The 27,481-nt window shown below is 42.6% G+C and overlaps 2 protein-coding genes and 2 long non-coding RNA genes across 5 annotated transcripts in view; 2 read left to right on the plus strand and 2 right to left on the minus strand.

Moving 5' to 3' along the window:
* AFF4 (AF4/FMR2 family member 4) overlaps nt 1-9,448 on the minus strand; it is a 182,391-nt gene extending 172,943 nt beyond the window's left edge. For both annotated transcript variants that reach the window (XM_030212599.1, XM_030212598.1), the window contains exon 1: nt 9,169-9,448. The gene's annotated coding sequence lies outside the window, so the exon portion shown is untranslated. The remainder of the gene's footprint in view (nt 1-9,168) is intronic.
* A 1,572-nt stretch (nt 9,449-11,020) lies between these two features.
* On the minus strand, nt 11,021-18,810 carry ZCCHC10 (zinc finger CCHC-type containing 10). Its single transcript, XM_030211746.1, is given in 5 exon segments — nt 11,021-12,767; nt 15,121-15,162; nt 16,408-16,438; nt 16,441-16,568; nt 18,515-18,810. Coding segments are annotated over 5 exon segments (558 nt in total). The 5' UTR covers nt 18,601-18,810; the 3' UTR covers nt 11,021-12,496.
* A 7-nt stretch (nt 18,811-18,817) lies between these two features.
* LOC115475772 lies at nt 18,818-23,843 on the plus strand. The gene is made up of 3 exons (XR_003943097.1): nt 18,818-19,014; nt 23,549-23,620; nt 23,724-23,843. It is a non-coding gene; the product is annotated as an uncharacterized LOC115475772 (long non-coding RNA).
* A 937-nt stretch (nt 23,844-24,780) lies between these two features.
* LOC115475771 lies at nt 24,781-25,543 on the plus strand. The gene is made up of 4 exons (XR_003943096.1): nt 24,781-24,909; nt 25,020-25,076; nt 25,266-25,334; nt 25,440-25,543. It is a non-coding gene; the product is annotated as an uncharacterized LOC115475771 (long non-coding RNA).
* The last annotated feature ends 1,938 nt before the right edge of the window (nt 25,544-27,481 follow it).

Genomic DNA, 27,481 nt, shown 5'->3' on the forward strand with positions numbered 1-27,481 from the left:
GATATGCGGCACTTTCAGATGGGAATTTACCCGTCTATGTTTAGCGTGTTTCCAACCAATCGGAGGAGGAGAATAAATCTGAAGCCATCCCCGGAGCATCAACACCCGGAGGGAACCCAGGATGCAACAGTGTCAGACACCTGCGGCAGAGCTCTTTTCAGCATGAAGACTTTATGCATTAAAAGCACAAACTCAGTGGGAGAAAATCTCACCTGACCCTCGCCTCTGAATAGGAGAAACAGATGTTGGAGCTCCTCTGGAGCCTCCTAACGAGGCGTCCCCCTGCCCTCAGACTCCTCGCAACTGCAAGGGTCGAGACCGCAGCGCTTCTCCAAATGGCGCCACTGCCTACTCCATCGAGCGGGAAGAATCATCGCTCGCCATGCTTGTACTACGCGCGTCTAATGAGCACGTTTTGCTCAGCCCACTGCTGATCTGCGTTTACCACAACGGGAGCAGCGCTTAACTCCCTCAAGCAGCCATCGCCGACTGGATGGAAAATAGCAATAAAATGGCGGCTTCGCATCAAAACTTACCCCGTCGGAACGGCGTCCGCGGGACCTCCCCAAAGCAGCTGGGCACCACTCTCACCTCAGAAGTCCGAGTCAACGAGCTCCAGTCAAGCTGACCTGAACCAGAATCTCTGGAAAAAGCCTCAGAACAGCCATGCAGTAAAAGCACGCTTTTTTTTTTTTTTTTTTTTTTTTTTTAAACGCTGTGAGGAAAGTTGGAGGCAGGCAACAGGGGACTCCAGGAGGACAGGGGAATGGGTAAGGCAGGGAAAGGGCGAACCTATATGCCTTTAAACTGGGCGCCACCAGCCACAACACCCTTGCTCAAACTGGCAAAGCACAGGAGCCACCCCAGGCAGTCTGAAATCCAGGAGCTGATCAAGCTACGTCCCACCTGCTGGGAGATAGAGAAATACTGAAGGCAGTTAGGGCTAGCCGTCCAAAAGGCACTATGGTTTTTCAGTGTCTCTATCTCCACCTGCTGGTAGGCGGATACAACCCCATCAGTTAATGGATTCATCTGCTGCTGATGACAAGGAATGGCTATTTGATAAACAAAAAACAGGTGGCATAAGTAGAATGAAATGTGCTTTATAAAATGCTTATGCTCTAAGTTCATACTCATCCATACACAAATTTATCAATTCCGATCCTACAGCTCCTACCTCATTCTAGAAACCATGCTCTAAGTTCATACTCATCCATACACAATTTATCAATTCCGATCCTACAGCTCCTACCTCATTCTAGAAACCATTTTTCTAAAGGCGGTTACAGGACAAACTGCTCAAGAACCACCTTTCAACAGGGACAGTTCCCTATACATGTTTTTCTACAGAATTCAAAGTACTCCCATAGCTTAAGGGCTATGAACCTCTGAAATTAACATGACTGAAATGAGAAACTCCCATATTTTCTCTGCAGCTTCTTCAGTTCTCCTAATGTTGCTAACACAAGGTATACTACAGATCTCCTCCTTTACAGAAGCACATCCCAATAGGCATTATAGTGAGAGGAAATTATCACATATTTAATGGAGACTGGACTTAAGATATAGTATGGAGTCCACATCAGTTTACAACCAAACACTTAAGACTCCTAGACAATGAAATGAGCAGAATATTAGGCCATATCAACTAAGATTAAAGTGTCAACATTTTAAGTTAAGATTTAGTAAAATAGCCAGCGCTACAGAATTAAAATTGGACAAAGGCGGCGATATATGTCACCGAATTTAAAAATTCAAATTTCAATAAGCCTTTGTCTTTTGCCCTTGTAAAGATCAAAATGTCACATCATACACACCACAAATAGGTTCCTTCTGCAAAGTTTAATCACTTGATACCAATTTTCATGCATTCAATTTCAGTGACTCCCAATACAAAAATATGTTACCAAACATGCAGTTTTTTGCCTGCTCATTGTATATGTTTCAGTAAATGAACATTATCTACAAGGAATCCCATAAAAAAAAAACAGAACGTGTGTCTTCAATTATCTCAAAGCTGATTCTATGAACTGTCATGTACTAGTTCAATATCAGCCTCCTCTGTGCATCTGACACACAATGATAAGACTACATCAGTAATGTTCATTCTTAGGACTAGAAGGTTCAAATAAGGCCGTACATATCATGTTATCACCCAGATGACCAAACAAAACATTTGGGGTCCTTTCACCAAGCTGAACTAAATGAGGCCCGGCGCTGTTGGCCTCAGAGCACAGAATACCCATGCTGCCTTGCAATATTTTTTTTTTTTGTAAAGGCATGTGCTAATTTCCCCATTAGTGCATGGCCATTACTGCAGAAGACCTTACTGCATAGGCGCCCCGTATAAGAAGTTTGGGGAGGCTAAGCCTCCCCAGCCCAACCATGACCTTCCCCTGGCTGCTGCCCCCACAAACGCAGGGCTGGCGCAGCAGCCAGGCAGCTCTCCGACGGTCCTGCCTTCCTTCCCGCTCCTCAGCTCCCCGACCGGCAGCCCTCCTCCTCTCCATTCTCCACCCCCCCCCCCGTGTTTTAACCCTTTTACTTTCCGTGGCAGCGGCGTCACTGACGAAGAAGGCACTGCGGGCTCGCCTCCGGCTCCAGATTCTCCCTTCCCTCTTCACCAGTGTCCCACCTTCTGCGATGATGCATTTCCTGTTTCCGCGAGGGCGGGACACTGTGTGAAGAGGGAAGGAGAAGCTGGAGAGCCTGCAGTGCCTTCTTCTTCACTGACGTCACTGCCACGGAGAGTAAAAGGGTAAATGCGTGGGGGGGGGGGGGAAGGAAGGAACGGAGAGAGAATTGCTGGCCACAGATGGATGGATGGAGGGATGAGGGCAGGGAGAATGGAGAGTTTCCGGACATGGCTGGAGGGGAGGGAAGTCAGGAAGGAGATGGACATGGATGGAGGGAAGACAGAGGAAGTAGATGCACCATGGATGGATGGGAGGAGAGTGAGGAGAGAAATGCTGGATATGGATGGAGGGGAAATGCTGAATTGGAACCACTGAGGGCAAATGTTGAAACTGGAGAAAGGATAGGGACAGGGCTACAGATGGTAGACAGGGCGCATAAATACATAGAAGGATGGTGGACATGGTGAGAGAAAAAATATCAAATGGAAAGAAGACACTGCATAAAACAAAAGACACTGGGACCAAAGCGAATAGAAAAACTAAATGCTCAGGCAGCAAAGGTAGAAAACATTTTTTTATTCAGAATTATTAACTGGAATGTGTAGCTTTTGGAAATGTGCATCTGTGATATTTTGCATGTAAATTTCAATTTTTCTAGTATTGCTGCATGCTGAGTCTGACTCTTGAGGTAACTTTCCAGTTCAGTATTTTGCCTTCATATCTGTTGTGTCATATGTTTTTCATGTGTGATCAAGATGCAGTATTCTGCTAGCATGTAGTATTTGCAGCCCTTTTTGTTTTGTTTCACTAGATTGTGTGCTGGTGTTTTAGAGCCCGGTGTAATTACAGTGCTGCCATTCCATGCATAAGGTTGTTGCTCGTCCTGTCCTTGGAGTTAGTGCTGTTATGGTTTGGTAAAGTTATGAGTGTATTTTTGCACAAGTTGTGTATAGTGTTTGCAGTGGAGAGATTGTGTGTTGGCCTTACTAAGGTTGGCACCAAAACATCAGAAAAGGGTGTAGAGCCTAAATCATGACACACTACCTCTTGAAGGATCTACATATGGTCGTTAATAAAAGGAGCTCATTGTGTACACTATCCACCCTAAAAGGGTGTTTTGTGGCTCTCAGGATTTACAGGCAATCCCACCCAGTGCCCAACCAGTCAACCAGGAGTTGCACAAACTCACCCCTCCTAACAGAGACAGATGGAACACTATTAACCTAATGACAGAGGAGAGCCCTTGACAAATCCTAAAGAGACCTTCGGAACCGACTACCTGCTCCCTCGATCCCTGCCCATTCAACGATAGTACAGTAGGCAAGTATGGGCCTTATAGAAGGCGCCACAAAAATTGTGAACACCTCTCTTTCTAATGGGCAACTACCAACAGCATTAAAAAGGGCAGTGGTTCGCCCTCTGCTGAAGAAAAACAACCTTGCCCAGGACAAACTTGAAGTTATAGGCCAGTATCCAACATCCCGTTCTAGGGAAACTCATAGACCAGCCTGTGTTCAACTTAATGAATGGCTAGAAAGAGTAACTGGCTAGATCCATGTCAATCTGGATTCAGACCTGGTTATGAACAGAAACGGTCCTCGTATCCCTGCTAGATGACTCTTCACAGGAAACCGAGACAAGGGATTTGCCTCGATGTTAGTACTGCTAGATTTCTCAGCAGCTTTTGACACTGTGGATCATATCTTGCTAGCAAGACTGACAGAACAGGTATCAATGGAACAGTACTTGCCTGTTCAGATCCTATCAGACAGGCAACAATCTATAATGATTGGCAGCAACTCATCACCACCATGGACACTGACCCTGCGGGGGGTACCACAAGGATCGATACTGTCACCTATTCTGTCAATATCTACCTCAAGCCCTGAGCTGATTCGGTCAATGGACACTCAGTTCTACATCTATGCAGATGATGTGCAGCTACTCATACCCACCGAACCTGACTTACCTACAGCCTTGAATAAACTGATTACCTGTCTAACATCAATTCAAGAATGGGCTAAACACAACAAACTTTGCCCGAACCCAAGTAAAACCGAGCTTCTCTGGGTCCCTAACACAAGTGGATACATACCTGACATCAAAATTCCTTTTGGGAAGTATGAACTCCCCTCAAATCACAAGTCAGGAACCTTGGAATACAGTTAGATTCAACATGTACTCTGATTCCCCAAATCCAAGCAACCTTCAAAGAGCTGCTTCTACTATTTGCGACAGCTACGCTGCCTCTCTCCTTACATCGAGAAGGTAAATTCTTATCCCAGTTGTGCATGCCACGGTAACTTCAAGACTGGATTATTGCAATGCACTATACAATGGTCTGACTACAAGGGCTTGCACCACCTCCAGCTCCAGTTGATCAGAATGCAGCAGCAAAGACTCATAGAGGTTGCAAGCGATGTGACCACATTCACACCATTTTTTGCAAAAATCTTCATTGGCTACCAGTACAATACAGGGCTAAATTTAAAACTCTATGTCTGATCTTCAAGGCCCTGAAAGGAAATGGCCCCGAGTATCCGAAGGAATAGGAGATCCTCCACACCACCGCCAAGGACACTAAGGTCCTCCAAGGACTTTCACTAACTACATCCTCTCCAAAAGACATTACACAATGTGATACCCGCAAGCGAGCCTTCTCTGGAGTAGCCCCCACACTCTGCAATGCATTGCCTGAAGGCTCCGTTAACACAAGACTACCTCTACTTCAGGAAGCAAGTGAAAGCTTGGCTCTTCAACCAAGCCTTTAACGGAAGAAGTAACTAACTTGCTAGTTCTCACTCACATACAAAAGGATGACTTGGGCTGCACATACTGCAGCGGGACATGTTTATCCACTCCTACCCTAGCTGAGATAATATGTAACCATCTCTCTGACCTCATGTACAACTTTCTTCAATCAATCACCTTACTTTCTAATTCTTCCTACTTCTTATCATCTATATGTTACAACTTTGCCTTACCCTTCACTACCAATTATAATGTTCTAGTACATATTGCGTTGTCATTGCAAGTAGTATACCATGCCATACTTTGTATTGTTCAAATATTTTTACTGCTCTAATTGCCTACTGCTCATATTTGATCTATTTCTTACTGTACACCACCGAAGAATTCCTTCAAAAGCCGGTAAAGCCTAATAAATAAATACCATGAGAATTGTTATATGATCCCTTGTTTCATATTGTCGACGGTCTGCTTTTTTCCGTATGGGTGGTATATGGTGTATTAGGGTATGCCCAGTGTAATATTATGGTACAGTAAGGGTTTTGAGTGTGTTTTTTGTACAAAGTCGTGCATAGTGTTTTGCAGTGAGCAATTGTGGTTAGTATATGCTTTGAGCAACCACTTTATTCTTTGATACATATCTAATATCTAAATTTAATAAAAAGCTGTTAATCGTGCTATTTTAGTTTTACTTTTTTTCGTGTTGTCAGACAATTATGGATGTATGCTCCGCCCCTGGCCCCACCCCCTTTAGCCCTCCCCAAACAGTTGGGCCACCAACTGCCTATGCCTTACTACCACCTATTTGAGGAGGCAGTAAGGGCTCCTGTGCTAATCAGGTAGTGCAGGCAGATGCCTACTCTTGCCCCATGGGCGCACCTCCTATACTAAAAAAAAACAAACAAAAAAACGTTTCCATCATAGGATTAGCACACGTTAAAAAGAAACTAGCATGGTCCCCCTCCGAAGGGGACACCACCTTGTAGTGGTGGAGGGGCTTCTTGTTTCAATGACTCAGAGGGCTATGCTGAAGGGTTACCATATCAGACAGTCCTCTGAGGAGAAACCAGACAAAGAGTGTCCCAAACTGGGAGACTGGTAAGATGGCGACCTGAAGTTCGTATGCCCAACGGCCCAGCTGCCCTCTGAAGTTTCATATTCTTTACATAAATTTCCTCTCTGTATTTGCAGTTACCTTAACTGAGAGGAAGGGGCCAACCGGCGGTCAGCCACCGTATGGCCAGCGTTTTGTCCCCTGAGCAGCAAGTGCGGGAACGCTGCATGACGAACTGCCCACAGATGAAGGGTTGGCTAGTCCTTTGATTAGCGCCGGTTGAAGGAGCGTCCGATGCTCTTGGACCTGGAAAAAAACTCCATCGCCTCCCGAATTATTCAACCACCATGTCCAAAGGAGTGAGTTAGAGGCATATGCTGAAACCGAGGACGTTTACAGCAGGAACCCGAATCGGCGGAACCACTCCTAAGAGAAATCAACTTGGAGTTTTTGGCTCCAGTGGAGGGGTTACATTGAATACCATCTGGAAGGCGCTTCGGTACCTAACAGTGGCAGTAAATTTTGTTTCAGATATAATTTTATAGAGAGTTACATGGACAATTTAACTCGAACCCTTTGAGAGGTGAAAAATTTATAACACAAATGATTCTACACGAGCAAGAAGTGGTTATGATTTTGAAATGATAATAGACCAGAAACTTTGAATAATAAAATGAATATATTATAGATGATTAATATCGAGATTATGTTTTTCCACAGAGTCAGAGTTCTGGGTATGACTCCTAAAGTTTTCCTCAATTATTACTTTAAAGGAGTGAACCCGTGAAAACTGGGATTACTTTAATCAGTGGGATTTGAATTAGAGACTTAGTATATGTACTGTTAATCACTCTCTGGTTTTTAAAAGAGAAAAATGTAATCAGATGTATATTTCTAATATTGGACAGTATTTTTTCAATGAAATGATTTGACTATACACCGTATTGGCCTTGAAGAAGCCAACCAGATGATCAATGTGGAATAATGAATTAGACGAGTAATATCTGGGGATAATCAGGTTAAGTACCACTTTTTTTTTTCTATTACAGTTTAATGGATCTCCTGTCTTGTTTCACTCTCCCTATTTCGTGGTCTAAGGAAGAGAATAGAATTACCTGACTGAAATAATTCCTATATATTACTTTCTCTGTATTTCCGGCAAGTTGTTTTATCGCTTGTAAAAATTTAAATGGTTATAAATAAAAAATTAAAAAAGAAAACTAGTATGGGATGCCTCAGCACATCCTGCAGTACTGTTCTCTTACTGGACCTTTGTAAAAGGGACCCTTTACAAAAGTCATATCATACTGGTATTTTAAGATCTGGCTGGTTCTGAAAGAAATTTTAAGTCAGTACAGACACATTTAACTTCATTTGGGAAAAAAAATATTTCAAACACATAGCATTGCTCTCATGCTTAGGTGAAAATGCCTCTTCATTTTACTGTTAATGAAGCAAGCTATTCTCATACATATCCTTGAACAAGTTTGAAAAAGGAGTTTTTGTCCTGCAGCTGAACACAAACTGGGAGAAAAGCAAAATCAGGTCTTTACCTTTACAGATAGCCTTGTCTGCTTATCATAAAATGAAGGAACACAAACACTGGCTGGTTTATATAAACCAATAACCCACTTGAAAAACTGTGTGAGAGCACTTAACATATTTTTGTTCTTTAAAGCATTAATGACCATTTTAGGAAGCAACGATAACACCAGGAAATGATTTTAGCTCCCTCACAATTTGGTACTAAATGACAGGCTGAACAGAACTTACACTTTGCCCTTAGATAACAGAGTAAAACTGACTCTTGACAATGAAAATTAAAAAAGATAAATAAAAGAGGACCAGTAATAGAAAGTTTAATCTTCAGAGCATCATTTAGCTTAGTATAACAGATTCATAAAATCTCTCTTAATCACCTTAGAACAGAGAAAATTGAACAGAACAGGAACTTTCTCTGCAGATAGGAAAAAGAATATATTAAATATGGGGGAATCCCTCTCACTCCCACCCAAAAATACCCCACACATGCTGAAAGACACTGACCCTTCCCTCAGCGCCAAAGAAAAGAGTTATGCAATCTGCTCCAAGCCAAACCCAACCACTGTCCCTTTCCTGAAGACCTCACTGGTTTGCAAATACAATTTTAAAAAATACAAAAACCATCCCAAAGTCCTACCCTCTGTCCCCAACCCCAGACACGCTCAGTGCCAAAACACACAAACCTGAAGGAACAAAGCACTGACGTCGATTAATACAACAGATTAAATTCAACAGGCCCCAATTACAGCTGAAAAGCACCCAGAACCCATTCTACGCCTGCCCTCACCAGAACCCACCACAAAAAAAAACAGATCTCGTGGCCCAACTTTAAAATGATAAAAGATGTGAATCTCGTTCGGCTCCGTACAACAGATTATCTGCCTGGCCTGGGACCTTTTTTCAGGAAGGGGGGGGGGAGCAACTGATCCTCAATTTGTACAAAATGTTTTGTTTTCCCAAAATCAATAAATGCACAATCTCTTAACAACAAATCAAGAAGAGTTCAGGGTGAAAGGTTACGTTACAAGAGCACAACCCCAAGACGTGAATAGCCGTCTAAAATCCACGTTAGAGAGGCTGAGCACACCAGCACGAAACAATGCTGGGAAAAGGGGCAGACGGAGCCGCTGACTCCAGCCTCCCACCCCCAGAGGACACCACAGCGGGCGCGAGAGAGCTTTTCCTCACCTGCCGCCGCCCCTCCTCCGCCTCTAGGCCCCGACCTTGTCCCGAGTAAAGGGGGAAGGAAAAGCAAGCCTTTGTCCGAGGCGCCGGCGGGCCTCACGGGATACCACGGAGGCCTCGCCGCACTCCCTCTCATCGCTCCTGATGGACAGTGGTGCGGGGCGGCTGCGAAGAGCCCCGATCTCTCCTTCTTCCTCCTGCGGCTCCTCCTCAACGCCCCTCCCGAAGACTTCAGCTCAGCTCCGGGGCGCCGCTGCCGCTCACGTGACCAGCCGCCGGATGCGCCCGCCCCTCCCTCCGGCCGACGAGGAGCAGTCACGTGACCAGGAAGACCGTTTGGGGAAAGGGAGGAGGAACAGGAGCACGGAGCTCTCAGCTGGCTCATGCGCCCCCCGGTGACGAGACCGGGTACTGTCGCTGTTGTACCCGAGCTGCCAATATTTCAAAAATGATTGGGGCTGCTAAAACCTAATGAAAATTACCAAGAGCCTGCTCGCCCAGGGGGCCCCTGTGAAGAGACGTCAAATTGTTAATGGCCTTTGCTTTGATAAAATATGGACCTTAATAATTTCCCCCCCATTTTAAAAATGTTTCCTTTACAGTTTCCATCTATACTGAGCAAAATGAAAAGAAATGCTCATTTTCAAAGGGGACATAATCCAATCAATAAAAACTTCCCCCTTCCTCTTCTTCTTTGTCTTTTAGACAACTATGTACAATGCTCCTCGCTTCAAGACTGCTGTCCATTGACTTACCTGTATATTGAAAATCAATAAAAATACTGAGACATGGAAAAAAAAAAGGTAGTGCAGAAAACCTGGTGTAAATGCCCACGCCTAAATATAAGCATGTTACCCTGAATTCTATAACACGTGTAAATTTGATTGACGTCCCCAACACACTTACACTCCTCCCATGGCCGTTGCCCCCTATAAGCAACACGCGTTGGAATGTACACGTGCCTTTTAGAATACACCTAAAAAGAATCACACAAATTCCAATTGCCAATTAGTGATAATTGGTTATCAGCCAATTATGATTAATTGTATCATTACTCAGCTGAGTAATGCATGTAAATTGGCCTATGCACAATTTAACGCACACTACTCGCTGTGCCTTATATAGAATCACAGCCCTTAGCAGCAATATTCAGACTGCTAACCAGACTGTGAACCAACTAATGTAGCACACCAGAAGGGCCGCCCTAATTTTGGCCAGTTAGTAGTGATTTCAAAACAACTAACTGGGTAGCTAATGCCAATCACTGCTGATTGCCACAAGCGGAATTTTCTAGCCCTGTAAGAGGAATTGTTTGTTTAGCAAAAACATCAACATGTCAACTACCAGGATATCACCAGGAACGAAAAAAATAAAGAGCATTTAGAAGAACCTTTCTACATATCTGTACCCCAGAGCCATGTGTTTAACTGTATATATATGTATTCTATACTGCAACTGCAGTACTACAGATCACATATATATATATATATATACTAAAGCATTTCTCCTATGGGGAAATGCTTAGTATATTGACAACTGCAACATTAAAATACAGTAGTGTTTTTGATCCATTTTGATGTACTTGGAACCACTATCAAATTAAACCACTTACTAATTTATGGAAATTATGTTCTTTGCTACAATCACTTGAGACAATGTTTTATTTGTAGATCTATGTAAAACATAAAAATGAATATATAGATTTCATAATTTTCCGCATACATCTCTTAATAGATAGGAGTACATGTTGTATTCAAAAGTAATTCTACACATTACATTTTCATAAAAATATAAAATAGAGCTCAACATTAATATGTTTTAGAATTTTAACTTCATTCATCCTAAGTCTGGATGTTTTTTTTTCTAAATCTGTTCCTCCCCTCTCCCCACTAAAGAAATAAAGCTACCAAGAATTTATTCAACGAAATTAAAACATTATGAACAAATTCTTCAGCTCCTCACAAAAGCAAAATTTGTCCAGCACTTTGTTCCTACGTTTGGCTCAGCTCAATTATTTCTTACTAGATTTGAAGTCTGGGCATGTTTGCTTTAAATATGGGAGTTAATGTCCATCAAGAGAAACCATACTAATATGATGCCAGCCAGTCATGACTTGCCAACACTTGGACCACTCAGCACAGGAGCCCATTTACTTCTTGTAAAAGAGGAGAAAAAACATCCTTCAACTGAGCAATTTTGGCTTTTGTATGTACATGGCAACCAATCTGAAGTGACATCTTATATATCAATGACTTTTATCAAACTATCTTGATGTGTATGCTGTTTTCTTTTCCTGACGTTACAGCATTTTGTATGCTGTATGTGCAAGGCAAATGTCATTCTGATCCTAATCTTCTTATTTGACTCCCTTTATCTAAAGCCTTGACCTTCACTCCCAGTCCTTGAGGGCTGCTATATACATGAAGGATATTTGCATACAATGGATGTGGTAATCATGAATTTCTCTCTCATTCACTAGAGATATCCTGAAAATCTGACCTGCCCTGTAAGACTGGGAGTGAATACCAAACGCTCTAAAGGAATACCAAATGCATACAAATGCCAGGCAATAAAAACTTATGCACCATTATCTCTGGGTACTCCCTCTCACTACTCCATTCCACCCACAGAGGATGAATCTGCATATTACAAGCATCACCTCTCGATACATGAGCAGTGCAACTCTGCAGCCTTAAGGAACAGAAACTAAAAAGGTACATGTTAAAAGATTAAACTCTGTACTATACAGATAGCATATTTACATCCAAGCTAACCAGAGGACTACACCAAGTTGCATTTAAAATATAAACTGAAACAGTCAGTCACTACAAATGAAATATACATTTAAACTGAAGAGGCAACAAATGCTACAGTAACAACTGCATACAGAATAGAGCCCTGTAATGGTAACAGGAACTCAGTAATACAGAGCAAGCAGTAATCAGAAACATCGGTTTCCTCATTTAAAGGAAACTCACTCATTAGAAATGCTGTTTCAGTATCCTACATATAACACAATGTTTGAAAGAAATAACTTACAAACCATCACTGGGATTGCTGAGCATCAGCATAGAACAGAAAAGTTTAAATGCCACATTTTAACTCTCTTTTTTTAACTATATAACAATTTAATTTAAAGATAAACTCAAACAGTCCTTTTTGCCGCTATTAATCTCATGTATGTTCTTGTCACTGGGCAAACCATCTAGGTGATTTAATGTGGAAACATTCTGACCTGGTACCCTTTTTAATTTTTCAGGTCATGTTTGCCCTACATTTGCAAATTCTCTGCAGGATCCCATCCGTATTTTCTTAAATTCAATTGGGAGTTTTATTTCTTTCTCTTCTTTGGTGGTTCGTCCTCTGAGCTACTGTAACTACTGCTGCTGGAGGAGCTGGAATCTGAATCTAAGTCTGATGAAGAGGAAGAAGTACTTGAGGATGGGGATGAAGTAGTAGTAGAGGAATCTTCATCACTATCGCTGTCCTCAGATGATGAGGAGCCAGAGGAACTGTCGCTCCCTGATGAAGAATCACTTCCTGAACTAGCACTGCTGCTGCTGCTGCTGCTACCACTGCTGGAGCTGGTCACACTCTTGGACCTGTCCAAGAACAGATAACCAAATATGAGAAGGCTGAGAAATGAAAAGGTTTGTGGTTTGTTTTAATATGATATACCAGTAACACTAAAGTATTTACTCAACTATAAATTGATCTCATGGATAATTTGTGGGCAGTTTTGGGACTAAAACTGGCCCTTACTGTTGTGACACGTGTTATAAGTCAAGGCTATAAACAAAGGAAAGAATCTCACACACATCCTTCTGTCTGCCTCACTCACACCTCACCACACAGATCCAGCATTCTGTCGCTCCGGCCCCCTATTCCCCCCACCCACCAACACACACACAGATAGACCCAGAATGCTCTCTCTGCTGCCCCCCCCCCCCAAACATACCTACCCACCCACACAGACTGCCACTGCAAATTATTCTGGGAAATAAAAGTATGTTTGATAAAGACTTATTTAACAGGATTATAGTGATTATTCTAGAGTGGGAAATAAAGTCTATACTAAAAATCAGCTTACTTTGTATTTTGAGCAATAAAAATTTTTTTTTTAGGACTTCAAGAAATGCCCATTCTTATTAATATACCACGGTTCAATAATTTTTTGGCATTTACATATTTGCTTATTTAACTCTCACCCAGAATACCCTCTCTGCTGCACATCTCCCCCCCCCCCCCCCACACTATTGTCGGCAGCACCTGTGGCATCACAATTCCAACCCCCCCACCCCCACCGGCCATGTACCTTTAATTTTCAGATGTCTTCCTGCTGAGTTACTGTGCTTGCGGTCTGCTCCTGCGTGCACTCTTTGACTCATCCCGCCCTTTGACAACTTCCTGTTTCAGCAGGGTGGGACACGTCAGAGGGTGACCTCCACAGCAGACCTCAGGCATACATCTCTGCATTGCTCTAAGAAAGACCTTTGTGAATTTAAGGTATATGGCTCGGGAGGGGGTGGGGGGAAATTACTGCTATACTATTTTAGTTTCTCCGGGTGTTACCCACAGATAAGACAACCTCAGGTTTTTGAGCAGATTTTTTGGTCTAAATGTTCTCGATCTATAGTCGAGTATATACAATAATTTATTTGTGCAAGTCATATTTATTGCTTAGATTTAAACTCCTGCATTATGCCACAAAGAAAGTATATCCATTGGGCCAGCTACTATGCAGGAAGCCTGGGATTTATCCATGAGCATGGCTTCTGCTCATCAGGCCACTAAAATCAGCGATACTATAGAGGCTGTTCTTACACGACATAATCGAGGGCAGGGACAAGATCACACTAATCACATGACAATGATCACTACTGTAAGATTCAGAATACAATTATAAATAAATGAGGAATGGGAGACCAATACAAGAATTCATGAAAACACGACCAACCCCATTAGTTTGTTCAATTCTCAATATAGGATTCAACAATTACTAACTACTAACCATTGTGAAAGAAAAAGCCTCAGAGTTTACTTGAGCACTACTTTATGCTTCATAAATTCTATCACAGGCATAAAAAAACCTCTAACCCCAGTTAACATATTTATAAACTTCAGTACCATTCCAATATGCCATACATATCTTAAAATACCTCTATCATATAGAGATTCAGAATACATATATAGCCATCTTCTAAATAAGGGGGTCAAAATCTATGTTCCCCAACCAAAGGACAGCAGATGTGGGGAAACCCATAGCATGTTAGGTTCATGCTAGGTTCATGCTGGTGGCCTTGCTTTTTCTTCCAAAGTCATTCCCATAGTTTACAGATCACTTAGGTCTCAGAAAACCTCTTTTCCCAACTAATTGGACTAGAGAAAGGCAAAGATACGGCAGAGAACTTGTCTCCTCCACTAGCATGACAATGATGGCTTGCCTCCTATGGTTTTTTGTGCAATATTTCTCGCACTTTATCCGGGGGTAAGGGTAAGCTATAAAAATAGTGTGTGTAGGCCCACTGGCAAGAGTGGTGCAATGCTATGGAGAAGATCCAAGTTAAATTCCAAGGCTAGCCGGCATTCTTCTGGAAGCCAAGGTCACAGCTTCTTGATGGTGATATTTGGGAGGGGGGGGGGGGGGCGAAGTCTCAATCATTCCAAATAAGAAACATCTAGCAGCCAGATTAGGATTCACATCACTTATGTTCCAGAGGGAACAATTTCAATTAATAATTTTAAATGTATTTTTATTTCTGTCATTTCCTGGGTCCTCTCCCCTAGGGATGCCAGCTGGTTCCAGATTTTCATGACAAGCTGATCCAGTCCTGGTTTTACTCCACTACTCAGGAAATCAGAACCACTAGTCCCTGCATGCAATGGGATGAATCCAGTAGGTCATCCTGTTCTGGAAACCTGAAGCCAGTTGGCAACTCTACTCTCCCCACATACCTTTTCTTCTTTGTCTTCTTTTCAACAGTACTATCTCCAATGCTAATGAATAAAAAAAAATGGGTATTTCAATAAACATACAGAAATCCAGGAATTAATTCTACTCTATGTTATCCATATAAATTATGGCTAAGGATACAACAGATCTCAGAGTAATAAGCCTCTAATAGCCATTTTGACAAGATTCCTAACTTGGAAAATACGTGTACTTGGCTTCTGTGTTTACAGAATCAAGGCTAGCATATTACTATCAAAAATATCCTCCAGTTCATGAAACCAACATCTGGTGAGTTTGCAGTATAGTCAAGTTTATGAAATCAGAAATATGCAAAAAAAAACTTTTATTAATGTTGAATTCTATTCAAATTAATGAAAATTTTGATTTTTAGACAGTTTTGGTTTTCTTTTTCTTTTTTTTTTAATTGCTTGTTAAATTTCTTAATAAGTAGGTTGAAAAGATCCAGGAACATTCACATTCAAATCTACCAAGAGCATCACCAAGGCTTTGAAGTCTGAATCACACATGCAAGTGGTTATGTTTTTGTTTTGTGAAGCGATTCAAAAAATCTGGACTTTCATTTCATATTTATACAGATGACATCCAGATTTTATGCCCTTTGTGAAAAACAAAGTAAGATCACATAAACACAGAAATGAGGGCATATAAAGACCATTCGGCCTTTCAACTCTGCCCATCCATACCAATCTCTTCCTCTCCCTTAGAGATCCTCTGTGCTTGTCCTATGCTTTTTTTAATTCAGATATAGTACTTGTCTCCACTGCCTTTGCTGGAAATTTAGGTCCTTAATCCACATTTGACTAATATTGTAAATTGGATGAAGATAAGCAGATTAAATTTGAACTCAGAAAAAACTAAGCTGTTGTGGGTTGGTCTGTCAAAGTTATCAAGCTTGGCCTTTGAACGGTTTAAGTGTGCAGCTCTCAAAATATAGTGAAAAAGTGGGGCATAATCATGGAGTCTGGTTTCAGCTCCGATGCCTAATATTATATCAACCACGAAAAGGGCTTTCTGGAAACTGTGCCTCAGACAGCCGAGGGGAGATGTGATTGAGGGCCACTAGATGCTGACTGAATTTCAAGTTCGGTTTCAACAATGAAACTGGCCTGAAATCCAAGTTTGGGTTTCTATCGAAAATGCAAGTGCATTTTTGGCTGAACTGAAACTTCCCCTCCTCCCCCCCTACCTGGAAATAGAACAGACCACTAATATAGTCAAATATACCTGCCCCAAGCCATTTTTCCATCTTGTAATTTCAGTAGCCTTACCTTTGTTGCACCATTAATCTGGTTTGTTTTCTTTCAATGTTTTCTTCAGTTCTGTTGTCCTTGAAGGCCTGTGCAGGTATTTTCTTTTCCCTGTACACTCATATGTCCAGTGCCCAAATTCCAAACACTTTTGACATCTTACATGCTGCTTGTTTGCTTCCCTATGAAAAGCAAATTTTTAAGTCAAACAATTTAGGCATATAAATCAATCAGTAATTGCTCAAGCTCTATAAACTACAACCTATAATCTAAAACAATCTAGTTATTTTAGATTATGTGTATATTATTTCTAACTCTATATTAAGAACCATGGTTTATATTAATAGTGAGAATGAGATATCAATCTTTAAATTGGATATTTAATAATATCAAAATATATCCAAATTAGCTTTGTACCACCATGTAACTGTCCAACAGGATTGCAATTATAAGAATTCTGTAGCTCATGCTACAAGTTTAACACAAGCGAGGTGGTTTTTATTATGGTATCAAGAAAGCTTAAGAAAAAACTCTATTTGAATTTTTCATAGCAACCTGCAACAATGAAAAATAAAGAACAAATGTAGGCAGATCCCTGCCTAATTACAACTATTACATTTTTGCAAAAACTTGATTGTAAAAGGTAAATGAATTCAAGCACAAAATAAATATTTAAAAAACAGCACATAAGTAACAATCATAATAGTACCATAGTCTAAGTTAAAATAAAAAGAAGGTACACTACTGAGTCCAAAAACTTCAGACTCTTCAAGATGCATTGCAGATGATGATGCTAGTATACACAAAAGGTGTATTTTCAAAGCACTTAGACTTACAAAGTTCCGCAGGGGCTCATTTTCAAAGCACTTAAACTTACAAAGTCCCATAGGAACCCATGGAACTTTGTAAATCTAAGTGCTTTGAAAATATGCCTCTATGTAACCTATAGAACTTTTGTAAGTCTAAGTGCTTTGAAAATAAGCCCCAAAGTGTAGCAAATAAAAAATGCATGCTCAAAAAAGCAAATTATTTGGTAACACTAGAAATACCCTGGTAAAACTTAAAGAGTCAGTATTGAAACAAAATTCTCTTATAGTTATTTCATCAGAAGCAGCCAATTCTGTCAGTGCCCAGTAACAAAAAATGCACCTGAATCTTAAGTTATTCAGAAAATAATCAAAACAGAGCAGCAAAACACAGGAATGGTACGAATATATGGTGATTCAATTGAAACAATTATCTACAAGAATAAAAAAATGTAAAATGTTAATTTAAATGTATGGAAATATTACTATGATGTTAAAGCATAGTGCTTGTGTATGTTACAGCTTGTACCATATGACAATGATTATCCCGATTGTACTAACTCTTTTGACATCCTATTGAACTACTGTAGATCACTAACAAGTCGAAGAACCGATATATAGAAGAAACTCATACCTTAAAACTTTATATTCCTTATATTGGTTTACTCTCTGTAACAAGACCGTAAGAAAATAAACGAGGACAAATCAGTCGCAGAAGATCTGAAGTTATAATGTGTACCTTACAGAACACTTTGATTAGAGGACCTACAAAGAGAACATGCTGACAGAATATCTGAAACTCAGAACGCACAAGGTGATGTTGGTATCTTTTCAAAGGGTGCCTGAAGCTAGAACCGGAACCACCGACTGAGCAGCACGGCAGCAACAGTCAGCTGATGGGCTTCTTAAAAAGTCCGACGCCAGCCCTGCCTGAATCTCCCCGTGACCGCGATTTCAGGACTTAAACCCAAGTACAATGGTCTGAAAGAAGAAAATAGTCCCGAATAAGGGAAAACAGCATGATTTCACCCTGTCTGCCAGTTTGCTCCGAGCCATTGCCCAGCATAGTGCCTACACCTCGCACCACCTATTATTCTTACTCAGCTAAATACAGTTAACTACATTTCTGAACCAGAAGCTGACAGCCTACAAAAAAAGAAAAGAAAATCCCTACCAGCCTCAACGAAGTTAGGGATTAATAAAACACAGTTTTCTTATATTTGCTGAACACCGGAAGCACACCAATGAAACCTTTTGGTTATGTCTACTGTAAACCGAGTCCTCCGGGGTATTAAACAATCACCTGACAGATCACTTCTTACATTTGTCTGCGAACAATCAGTCGGTGCATGGGAGTCGCCATCTTAGAAATGGCCGGAAATGCATCATTCAGCTTCCACAGCAGCATGTTGGGAAACTCGTCTCTGGGCTGCCGGGAGGGTGTGTTAAGCGTGCACGCATAATTATCGGATTTGCACGGTAATTGGCTGTTGTAGATGTGCACGCAATAAATCTAAAATTCGCAAAAGCGAAGGATCAATGTTTCCTTCTTACGGCACTTTAAGCCTTACGGTAGCTGTACAAAAAAATGACAAAGGCTAAATGAACTCAGCTTCAATCTTGCCTGCTTTCCGGTTCCACTTCCTGGTTGCCTTCAGCCTTTCAACTATTCCTGAATGCGTCTCGCCTCGAAGCTGCTTTTTTTTGCAGCCAGCCAACTCTGCCTGCGTGATCCCTGGATATTGTCTTTTGCCACTCCTTGAAGGGAAGAGTAGAGGTGGAGCTTGCTTTTCTTCCCCTGTCTCCTGATTCCAGTAGACAAGTGAGTGGAGATGAAGAGGCAGTTCCACTCCACATCTTAGAATGTTTTCCTTTTTCTTCATACTACAGTACAGCCAATTAGCAGAGTCTGCCCTCTCCACTGTAGGGTTACCAAGTGGCAACCAGATAGTATTTGGAAGACCTGACTGCCCCACCCCCCTCAAGAAAACTGAAGGGAAGCAGGTTGAGAAACCTGGCCAACATAAGTACGATTTTCCCTATCTCCTAATCCTGCTACTTTTCATTTTAATAACATGGTTTCATATGCCTGGATTCCCACAGTGGCATCAGCAGTACTAGCTTGTTCTTAAGGGGGAGGACTGGGGAAGCAGGAGGCTGAGCCAGCACGAAAGGTTTTCTGGGCCCTGTGGTACCCTTGTCCCAAGGAGGTTCATCCCTTCTACTACTACTACTTATCACTTCTATAGCGCTACAAGGCATACACAGCGCTGTACACCATACACGAAAACACAGTCCCTGCTGAAAGAGCTCACAATCTAAATAAGACAGGTAAAAAGACAGAACAACTAAGAGGTAAGGGAATAAAGAGGTGGGGATAAAAGGACAGGGCAAGTGAGTAGTGGTTAGGAGTCAAAAGCAGCATCAAAGAGGTGGACTTTTAGTCGGAACTTGAAAATGGACAAAGACAGGGCTAGACGTACAGGCTCGGGAAGACTATTCCAGGCGTGAGGTGCAGCGAGATAAAAGGAACGGAGTCTGGAATTAGCAGTAGAGGAGAAGGGGACAGATAAGAGAGATTTATCTATAGAATGGAGTACCCGAGGGGGGGGGGTTAACAAAAACCTTCCTGGTTTTTAACAAAGCATGTACTGGCTTAGTGTCTGGCCCCCACCCCTTTAGAAACAATCTAACAGTAGAGGACAGTCTGAGAGTGATGAGAATGGATGCAGTACCAAGTGCAGAAGTACCTTGGCAGAGCCTCATTTGCAAAGAGAATACAGGCTGAAAAGCAAGCCCATGTATGAAAAACACAGTTCTCAATGATAGGGACAACCCTAGCTAAAACTGCTACCACCACCTATATTAGGCTTTAAGGAACCCATGCTGTTAAAATGAAATGTCTGTGGGCTAGGAGAGGTTGAGGGAGAGAGTTGATTTCAGAGAAGAGGAAGGTGGAACATGTGACCAATTTTGGGAGGAAGACATAACATTTGGCAATCTTACTTTCCTGCAACATATGAAAATATCAGAATATATACCTGATACAAAAGCACTGATGGGGAAAGGTAGGGGTGGGCAAAGGTCTTATGTTCCTGGATTGTTTTAACATTTCCTCTTAGAATTCTGGCCATAAAGTCATTGGTGCAGTGCTTTGGTCTTGGAAATAGCTCTCTCACAGTTGTGTTTCTCTGTTGGGACTCTCTCAACAGAAGCTGTAAAAGAAAACAATGGCACACATCCCTGCAGTATATCTGGTTGCAAGCTGTGCCAGCACATATCACAGGACCTCATAGTTACAAGGGAAAAGCATTCTGCCTAAAGAGATCCTACTCATGCTCTTTGAATGTAGTATATATCATTCATTGTAGAAAATGTGAAGAAGGATGCTATGTTAGAGAAACAAGAGAGACGATAAAAACAAGAATCAACTCCTACACAGACAACATTAAATACCACAAAGCTAAATGGGGTGGGAGAGCACTTTGCAAGACCAGAGCACTGCACCAAAGCATTTATAGACAGAATACCAAGAGGAAATTTTAAAAATCCAGGAACAGAAGACCTTTGGAATTAAGATGATCAAATGTTTTTGACACCAGCAAACAAAGTCTTAACAGAACTCTGGATTCCCTAGTGAAATTCACTGCAAGACTAGGTAATGAGCTGCATAATAATATTAAAAAACTCATTACCTATGCACAAGTAACAAACATACAGATTTCAACAATGAGCCAAGGAAGTGTAGTTATGTTTTTTTCTCGTGGTGATGGCAACACCCAGTGTACCTGATTGTAACTCACCTTGAGCTACTACTGAAGAAGGTGTGCACAAAATCCAAAATAAATAAAATAAATACAAAATTTAATGCACATTCAGCAAAAAAAAAAACCAAAACTTGCATGTGATTAATGTGGCTGTTAACACATATAAGTAGTAATAGGTAAAGGGTTATGAATTTGATATATGGACTTTGGTATGACCAAAGCGGTTTACATTTTATTATTTATTTTTGCTTGATAGCCCTTTTGTGAAGCTCCTCACACCTTAGCACATCAGCCTCTTATATACGGGGAAACATATATAAACTGAAATACAGTTGCCCTCTTATTCTATACATTTTTGCACCCAAGTTAAAGAATAAGGTCAGTTACGCATGTAATGCAATTGAATAGTTAGAAGCTAATTAGTGTTAACCAGTTGGTACTAATTGGCCCCAATTATCAGTTCTGTGTATAATTGTCCATAATCAAAGTGTGTATGCAATTACCATAGCACCAGTGGCGTACCAAGGGGGGGGGGGCGGTGGGGGTGGTCCGCCCCGGGTGCACGGCCCTGGGGGGGGGGGTGCCGCGGCGTGCGCGTGTTGCCCTGTCTCCGAGTTCGCAATTCGCATAGTAAATAAGACCAAGAATACTGTAATGCCTCTGTATTGCTCCATGGTGCGACCTTACCTTGAGTAGTGCATTCAATTCTGTTTGCCGTATCTCAAAAAAGATATAGCAGAATTAGAAAAGGCTCAAAGAAGAGCAACCAAAATGATAAAGGGGATGGAACTCCTCTCATATGAGGAAAGGCTAAATAGATTAGGACTCTTTATCTTGAGAAAGCTATGGCTGAGAGGAGATATGATTGAGGTCTCCAAAATCCTGAGTGGTGTAGAATGAGGAGAAGTGAATCAAGATTTTTTACTCGTTCAAAAAGTACGAAGACCAGGGGACACTCAATGAAGTTACATGGAAATACTTTTAAAACAAATAGAAGGAAATAATATTTTTTCACTCAACGAATAGTTAAGCTCTGGAACTTGTTGCCGAAGGATGTGGTATCAGCAGTTAGCATAACTGGGTTTAAAAAAGGTTTGGATAAGTTCCTGGAGGAAAAGGCCATAGTCTGCTATTGAGATAGACATGAGATAGCCACTTGTTGCTCTGGGATTGGTAGCATGAAATGTTGCTAGGTATTGTGACCTGGATGGCCACTATTGAAAGCAGGATACTGGGCTAGATGGACTATTGGTCTGACCCATTATGGCTATTCTTGTGTTCTTATTAACATCTTCCTTATTAACTAGCTGTTATTGTGCTCTGAGAAATTCCCCTAATTGTACAGAATCATAAAATACATAGGGGTAGATGCATCAACAAAACGTAGAAGAACCGAAAACGTAAAAGTCACGTAGTAAACTTACCGATTTTTAAAAAACAATGGATGCTCTAAAAAAACAACTTGCAAATGGTCGGCGCAGTATTAAAAAGGTGGATGCATGAAAGTATCGCTAATCTGATGAAATCCCCGCTAGCAGTGTAGGAAACGCAAGCGCACAATAGTCATTCGCTAAACACACAGTATCACTGTGCCTGTTGTACGCATGTCACACATCTTAGACATGCATCCGGGGCGTGTAAGATACAGGTCACTTGGAAGCGGGGCTTATAGGCGCGAGTGACTTTTTGATCACAACGGCTACTGGCGTGTGGTGTCTGCCTCGTTGTTGACTCCAGGCTCGATTTTCCGTTAGTTGCTTGCGTGTGTTCATAGGTAAGTGAGACGTTTCATGCAGAGAGATGAGCTTATGGATGGGTGGTAAGTGTGCTTCTTTTTGCATTTTCCTGATGTTAACATCTCCACTTTATTTTTATTAAAGGTGTGTGGTGTGTGCCAAGTTGCTTTTTCCTTTGTGCTTTCAAGTTTTCATTGGTAAGTGAGACATTTATGCAGAGAGATGAGCTTATGGCTGGGTGATAAATGTGCATTTTGCAGATGTTAGCATCTCCTCCATTTTATTTTTCTGGAAGCAATGGAGGATAATGTGCCCTGAAGGGAGGAGGATGAGGAAACAGTGGTCGAAAGTGTGGGCCCTGATGGCAATGGTAAGCGGAAGTGTGCGCCAAAATTCACAGACGACGAGCTTGAAGTTTTGGTGCATCGTGAATGCGAAGAGTTTGGTTGGCTTTTTAAAAAGTCCAGGCTCTCGCTTGGCCAAAAAAACAAATATGGAGGAAGATTGCGGAGGATGTGAGTGCTGTCGGTGTGCAGATGCGCACTGTGGAGCAGTGTAAGCATCTTTGGCAAGATTTCAGGGGTATCGTCAAAGCCAAGGCACAGAAGAAGTGGAAGCATTGAAAGGGTACAGGGGGTGGCCCTCGCTGTGCCTTGGAGCTGACTCCTCTGGAGGAGGCTGTGTTGCCTACCTTTGGCCGTGAGCAGGTAGTCGGTGGTGTCGACACGTCGGAGGAGGCCATTGGTGATATGGAGGGTGGGTTTGTTTAGTGTATTGCAGACAATGGGGTGGCGGTAAGAAACTTTGGTGATGGGTGGGTTTGGGTCAAACTCATTTGTGTTTGTCTTTGTAGGTGAACATCTGGAAGATGACACCAGATTGCCAGGTGCGACTCCAGGTCCCAGAACTGAGGACAGAGAAGGTGGTGAGTAATGTGATGTGCTGTGGGGGGTGGTGGAAGGGACCAGTAGCACTGGGCTCAACAGCCGGTTGTTAACCGGCTGGTCTCTTTTTTTTTTCTTTGGTAGGTGGCCATCCGGTTGCGGGCACTTCCACAGGGGTGCCAGAGCCTGCAGCACCATGTTGCAGCCAAGATGAACAAGAAGCACAGTAGGACATTGGCAAGTGTGTGTATTTGTGTGTGTGTATAATTTGTAGCCTTTCTATTTTTAAGGTCTATGGTTACTAACGCCTACACAGGGAGGAGAAGATGGGGAGCGCAAAGAAACTGTGACCCTTCAGCTCGTAGATGTCACCCCCGTCGATGTCACCCCTGTATCTTCTGCTGTTGAGTCACGCAATGACCGTCCTCCTGCACCCCCTACAGAGTAATGGGAGGATCGGCACCAGCTGTGGGAGATGCAGGCCAAGTGGAATGAGGGTATCAACACACTGCTTAAAGAAGTGGCTGGGCGTGTCCAGCATTCGACAGATGCCATATGTGAGCGGGTGCGCCTTTGTGTCTGATGCACAGTGCGAGCAGCTGAATTTGGTGGGCAATGCATTGATGTGTGAGTTGGAGAAGACCAACACCCATTTGAGCGATTTGTGTGAGATACTGAAAAGGAATTCCCACGAACTACAGCAACAAGCCAAAAGGCATTTTGCAGAGCAACAGCAGATGAGGATGTACTTTCTGGATCTCCAGATCAGATCAAGGAGCTGAGGCGTGAGGTACCGCGGGATGATCCTATCGTCAGTTCCCTCAGTGCAAATGGTATATTCTCCTTATCTATTCCCTATATACATCTCTCATAATATTCTCTATCCCTCTTGTCATTATGTGTTCGTCTAATGCGTGTGTTCTTTTTTTCCCCTACTCTCATGTCCCAGCACTTCTCTCTGTAAGTATCTCCCGTGGCTACCATATTGTTTCCTAGCCACCCAACACACACATATTTGTGCTCTTTGAACCTTTTTTTTATTTTTTCTTACCGCATGGATGACAAGCCAACCCCCCCCCCCCCCAGTCCCTTCATGGTCTCCCAGCCCTGCTGTCCTTTCCTGGACTCCCATCCCTGCTCTTCCAATAAGTATCTCAGGTACTTATTGTGTTCAGACTTGTTTTTTCTATCCTCACAGGCAGGGACTGCGGCCTCCTCACTATCGCTCTAGATGTACTGAAACCTCGCTTTTTTTTTTTTCTTACAGCCTGGACGACAAGCCAACCCCCTCCCCCCTTCCCTTCCTGGTCTCCCGGCCCTGCTCTTCCAAGTAAGTATCTGACGTGATTGTGTCCCTGCCCCTCTCTCAATAGTTGATATTTTTTCATGCACACTTTTGGCAATTTCACCTTTTCTTTTTTTTTTTTTTTTTTACCACAGGCAGGACCACAGGACACCCTCCTGTCCCTCCCCTGTGTGGCAGCCCCTCTCTTAATAGTAAGTATCGTTGGCAAATGTACTTTTAAACCCTTTTTATATATTTATTTATGTATTTGTTACATCTGTATCCCTTGTTTTCCCACCTATTTGCAGGGTTTGCTGCCTCCTCACTATCCCTCCCTTGTGTCACTAGTACACTAGTAAATGTACACTAGTAAAAGTTGTTTTTCTTTTGTTTCCTCGCAGCCACAGTTACCAGCTCTGCTATGTCACATTGTCTTACCAAAACCTCGAGCCCTTGAGTCCTCAGATACAGTAAGCTATGAATACTGTGGTATGACACTGCCCCCACCCCCCTAACAACATACACTGATACATGCGTTCAGAATTCACAACAGCTTTTTTTTTTCTTTTTTAAAGGCACAGTGAAACAGCAAGATCCTGTGTGACGGTGCAAGTGAAACACCTTGAACAGCAAAGTCTGTCGGTTTCTTAATGCATTTGTTTTACGTATCTGTACTCATCAGAAGGGTTTCCTCACAAGTTTTTATTTGTGATATTAATAAATGAATATTTCAAGTATTATACAGAGGGTCTTGTCTAATGAGTTAAATATTAGCTGTGGTTTAAAAAACGCTATGCATATATGTCTTCTTGTTTCTACCTTGGTAAGTCATATAAGTGGTAGCTGACTACACAGGCTGTGGAACTCTGGAAAAGTACTCCCGGATAGCTGCTGGCGCATGGCATTTCCCCTGGTTACATCGGATCCTCTGTCCAAGGGGGTTATGTCCACTTCTGGAGGCACTACTATGTCGATCTCTAGGTGATGCTTCAGTGCGATGTTATGCAGCATGCAGCACACGGTCACTATGTCCACCACCTTATCAGGGGAATATTGCAGGGATCCCCCGGAAAGGTGCAAGCAGCGAAACCGGCTCTTTAGTACCCCGAAAGTCCGCTCAATAGTACATCTAGTCGAGATGTGTGACTCGTTGTAGCGCTTCTCTGCCTCCGAGTGGGGCACTGTGAGCAGGGTCAGTAGCCATGTTTTAGATCCATATCCGGCATCCCCTGCAGGAACACAACAATACATTGCTATCAGCACCTAACAGTATGCCAAACAACAGAGGCCTCTCACAGCTGTGTAGTGCCACTTTTAAAAACAGGTGTCATATGCATCCCCTCCTGCACCACTGCCACACTGCCAGTTAGGGCTCAGGCTCAATCCAACAATAGCACACATTTAGCTTGGCCAGACTTCCCCCTGATGGTAACAAAACACTTCTCTCCACTATAGTTTTCAGCGCATGCTTGCTGCAGACTGCCAAGGTGCATAAAAACATTTTTCCAGCAGATGAGATATTTTGGGGTGTTGGGGAGAACACTTGGTGCCCACCCACTTCTTTTCTAGGCCCACCCAAAATCTGCTGTCTGGCTACGCCCCTGGCACACGGCTTGGACATTCAGCGGGTATCCCATCTTGCAGTTACAGTACTGTATTTCTTGATCCATAGGCGGGGCGAAGGCAACATGTGTGCAGTCAATAGCCCCCAGGACATTGGGCATGCCAGCAATTTTGTAAAAGTCCTGCTTGATCCTCCTCCGCTCCTCTTCCCCCCTAGGGTGTGTAATGTGCTTGCAAACACAGTTTTTTCAGGGCGCACAGCACCTGCAACATAGAGCAAAAGGGGTGGGGGGGTCATATGGTGTATTTGGTAATGCACTTTTTAAACTCATGGCTCGGGAATGTGAGCAGTCCTGAAAATGAATACAAGTGGATAGCAGTAAGAAAGATATGAAAAGGGGTATAAACAAAGGGGGAGTAGGGCAGAGCAGACACCGTGGATGCAAGATGGGGAGGGGATAGTGTGAAAATCAGAGTAGTACCTGTGTTAGATGTCCTTGAAAACAGTAGACTGGTCCATGCCGCTGTTACCCCCTAATATATGCTATGCCCCTGTGGCAAGGAACTGCAGAACAATCAGCAGCATTTCACCAGCCAGGTACTGCATGAGATCTTGCAGTGGGTGAGTCAGTATTTCCTCGTACAGCTCATATATATGGTCTGGACAAGCGGTAGTCATCTACTATTTTCCTGTCTGACATGTCTTCCAAAACCACCCGTGGACAGAACACACATGGGCGGGGGTGGAGGCGAGGGCGAACGTGGGCAGGGTCTTCATGACCGGGTTGCCTCAGCTCCTGTCCTGGCCTGCCAGCTTGTTGCCTCCCTGCAAAAAAGTCCAACTGTGCCAGGAAAAATCCGCCATCCATTTTCAAGTTGTGGCGAGACACGTGTAAGACAACGTGATGATAGCGCGCAGATTGCGCGTCACTTGTTAATGATGCACAATATGTACGTCATATATATGCGCACATACAACCAATGCGTGGAGACATGGATCTGGAAAGTAGAAGCCAATTGGTTTTTCTGTGTTCTTCCCGCCCACCGCAAGTCT

The sequence above is a fragment of the Microcaecilia unicolor genome, chromosome 8 (genome assembly GCF_901765095.1).
Source record: "Microcaecilia unicolor chromosome 8, aMicUni1.1, whole genome shotgun sequence".
Classification (NCBI taxonomy): domain Eukaryota; kingdom Metazoa; phylum Chordata; class Amphibia; order Gymnophiona; family Siphonopidae; genus Microcaecilia; species Microcaecilia unicolor.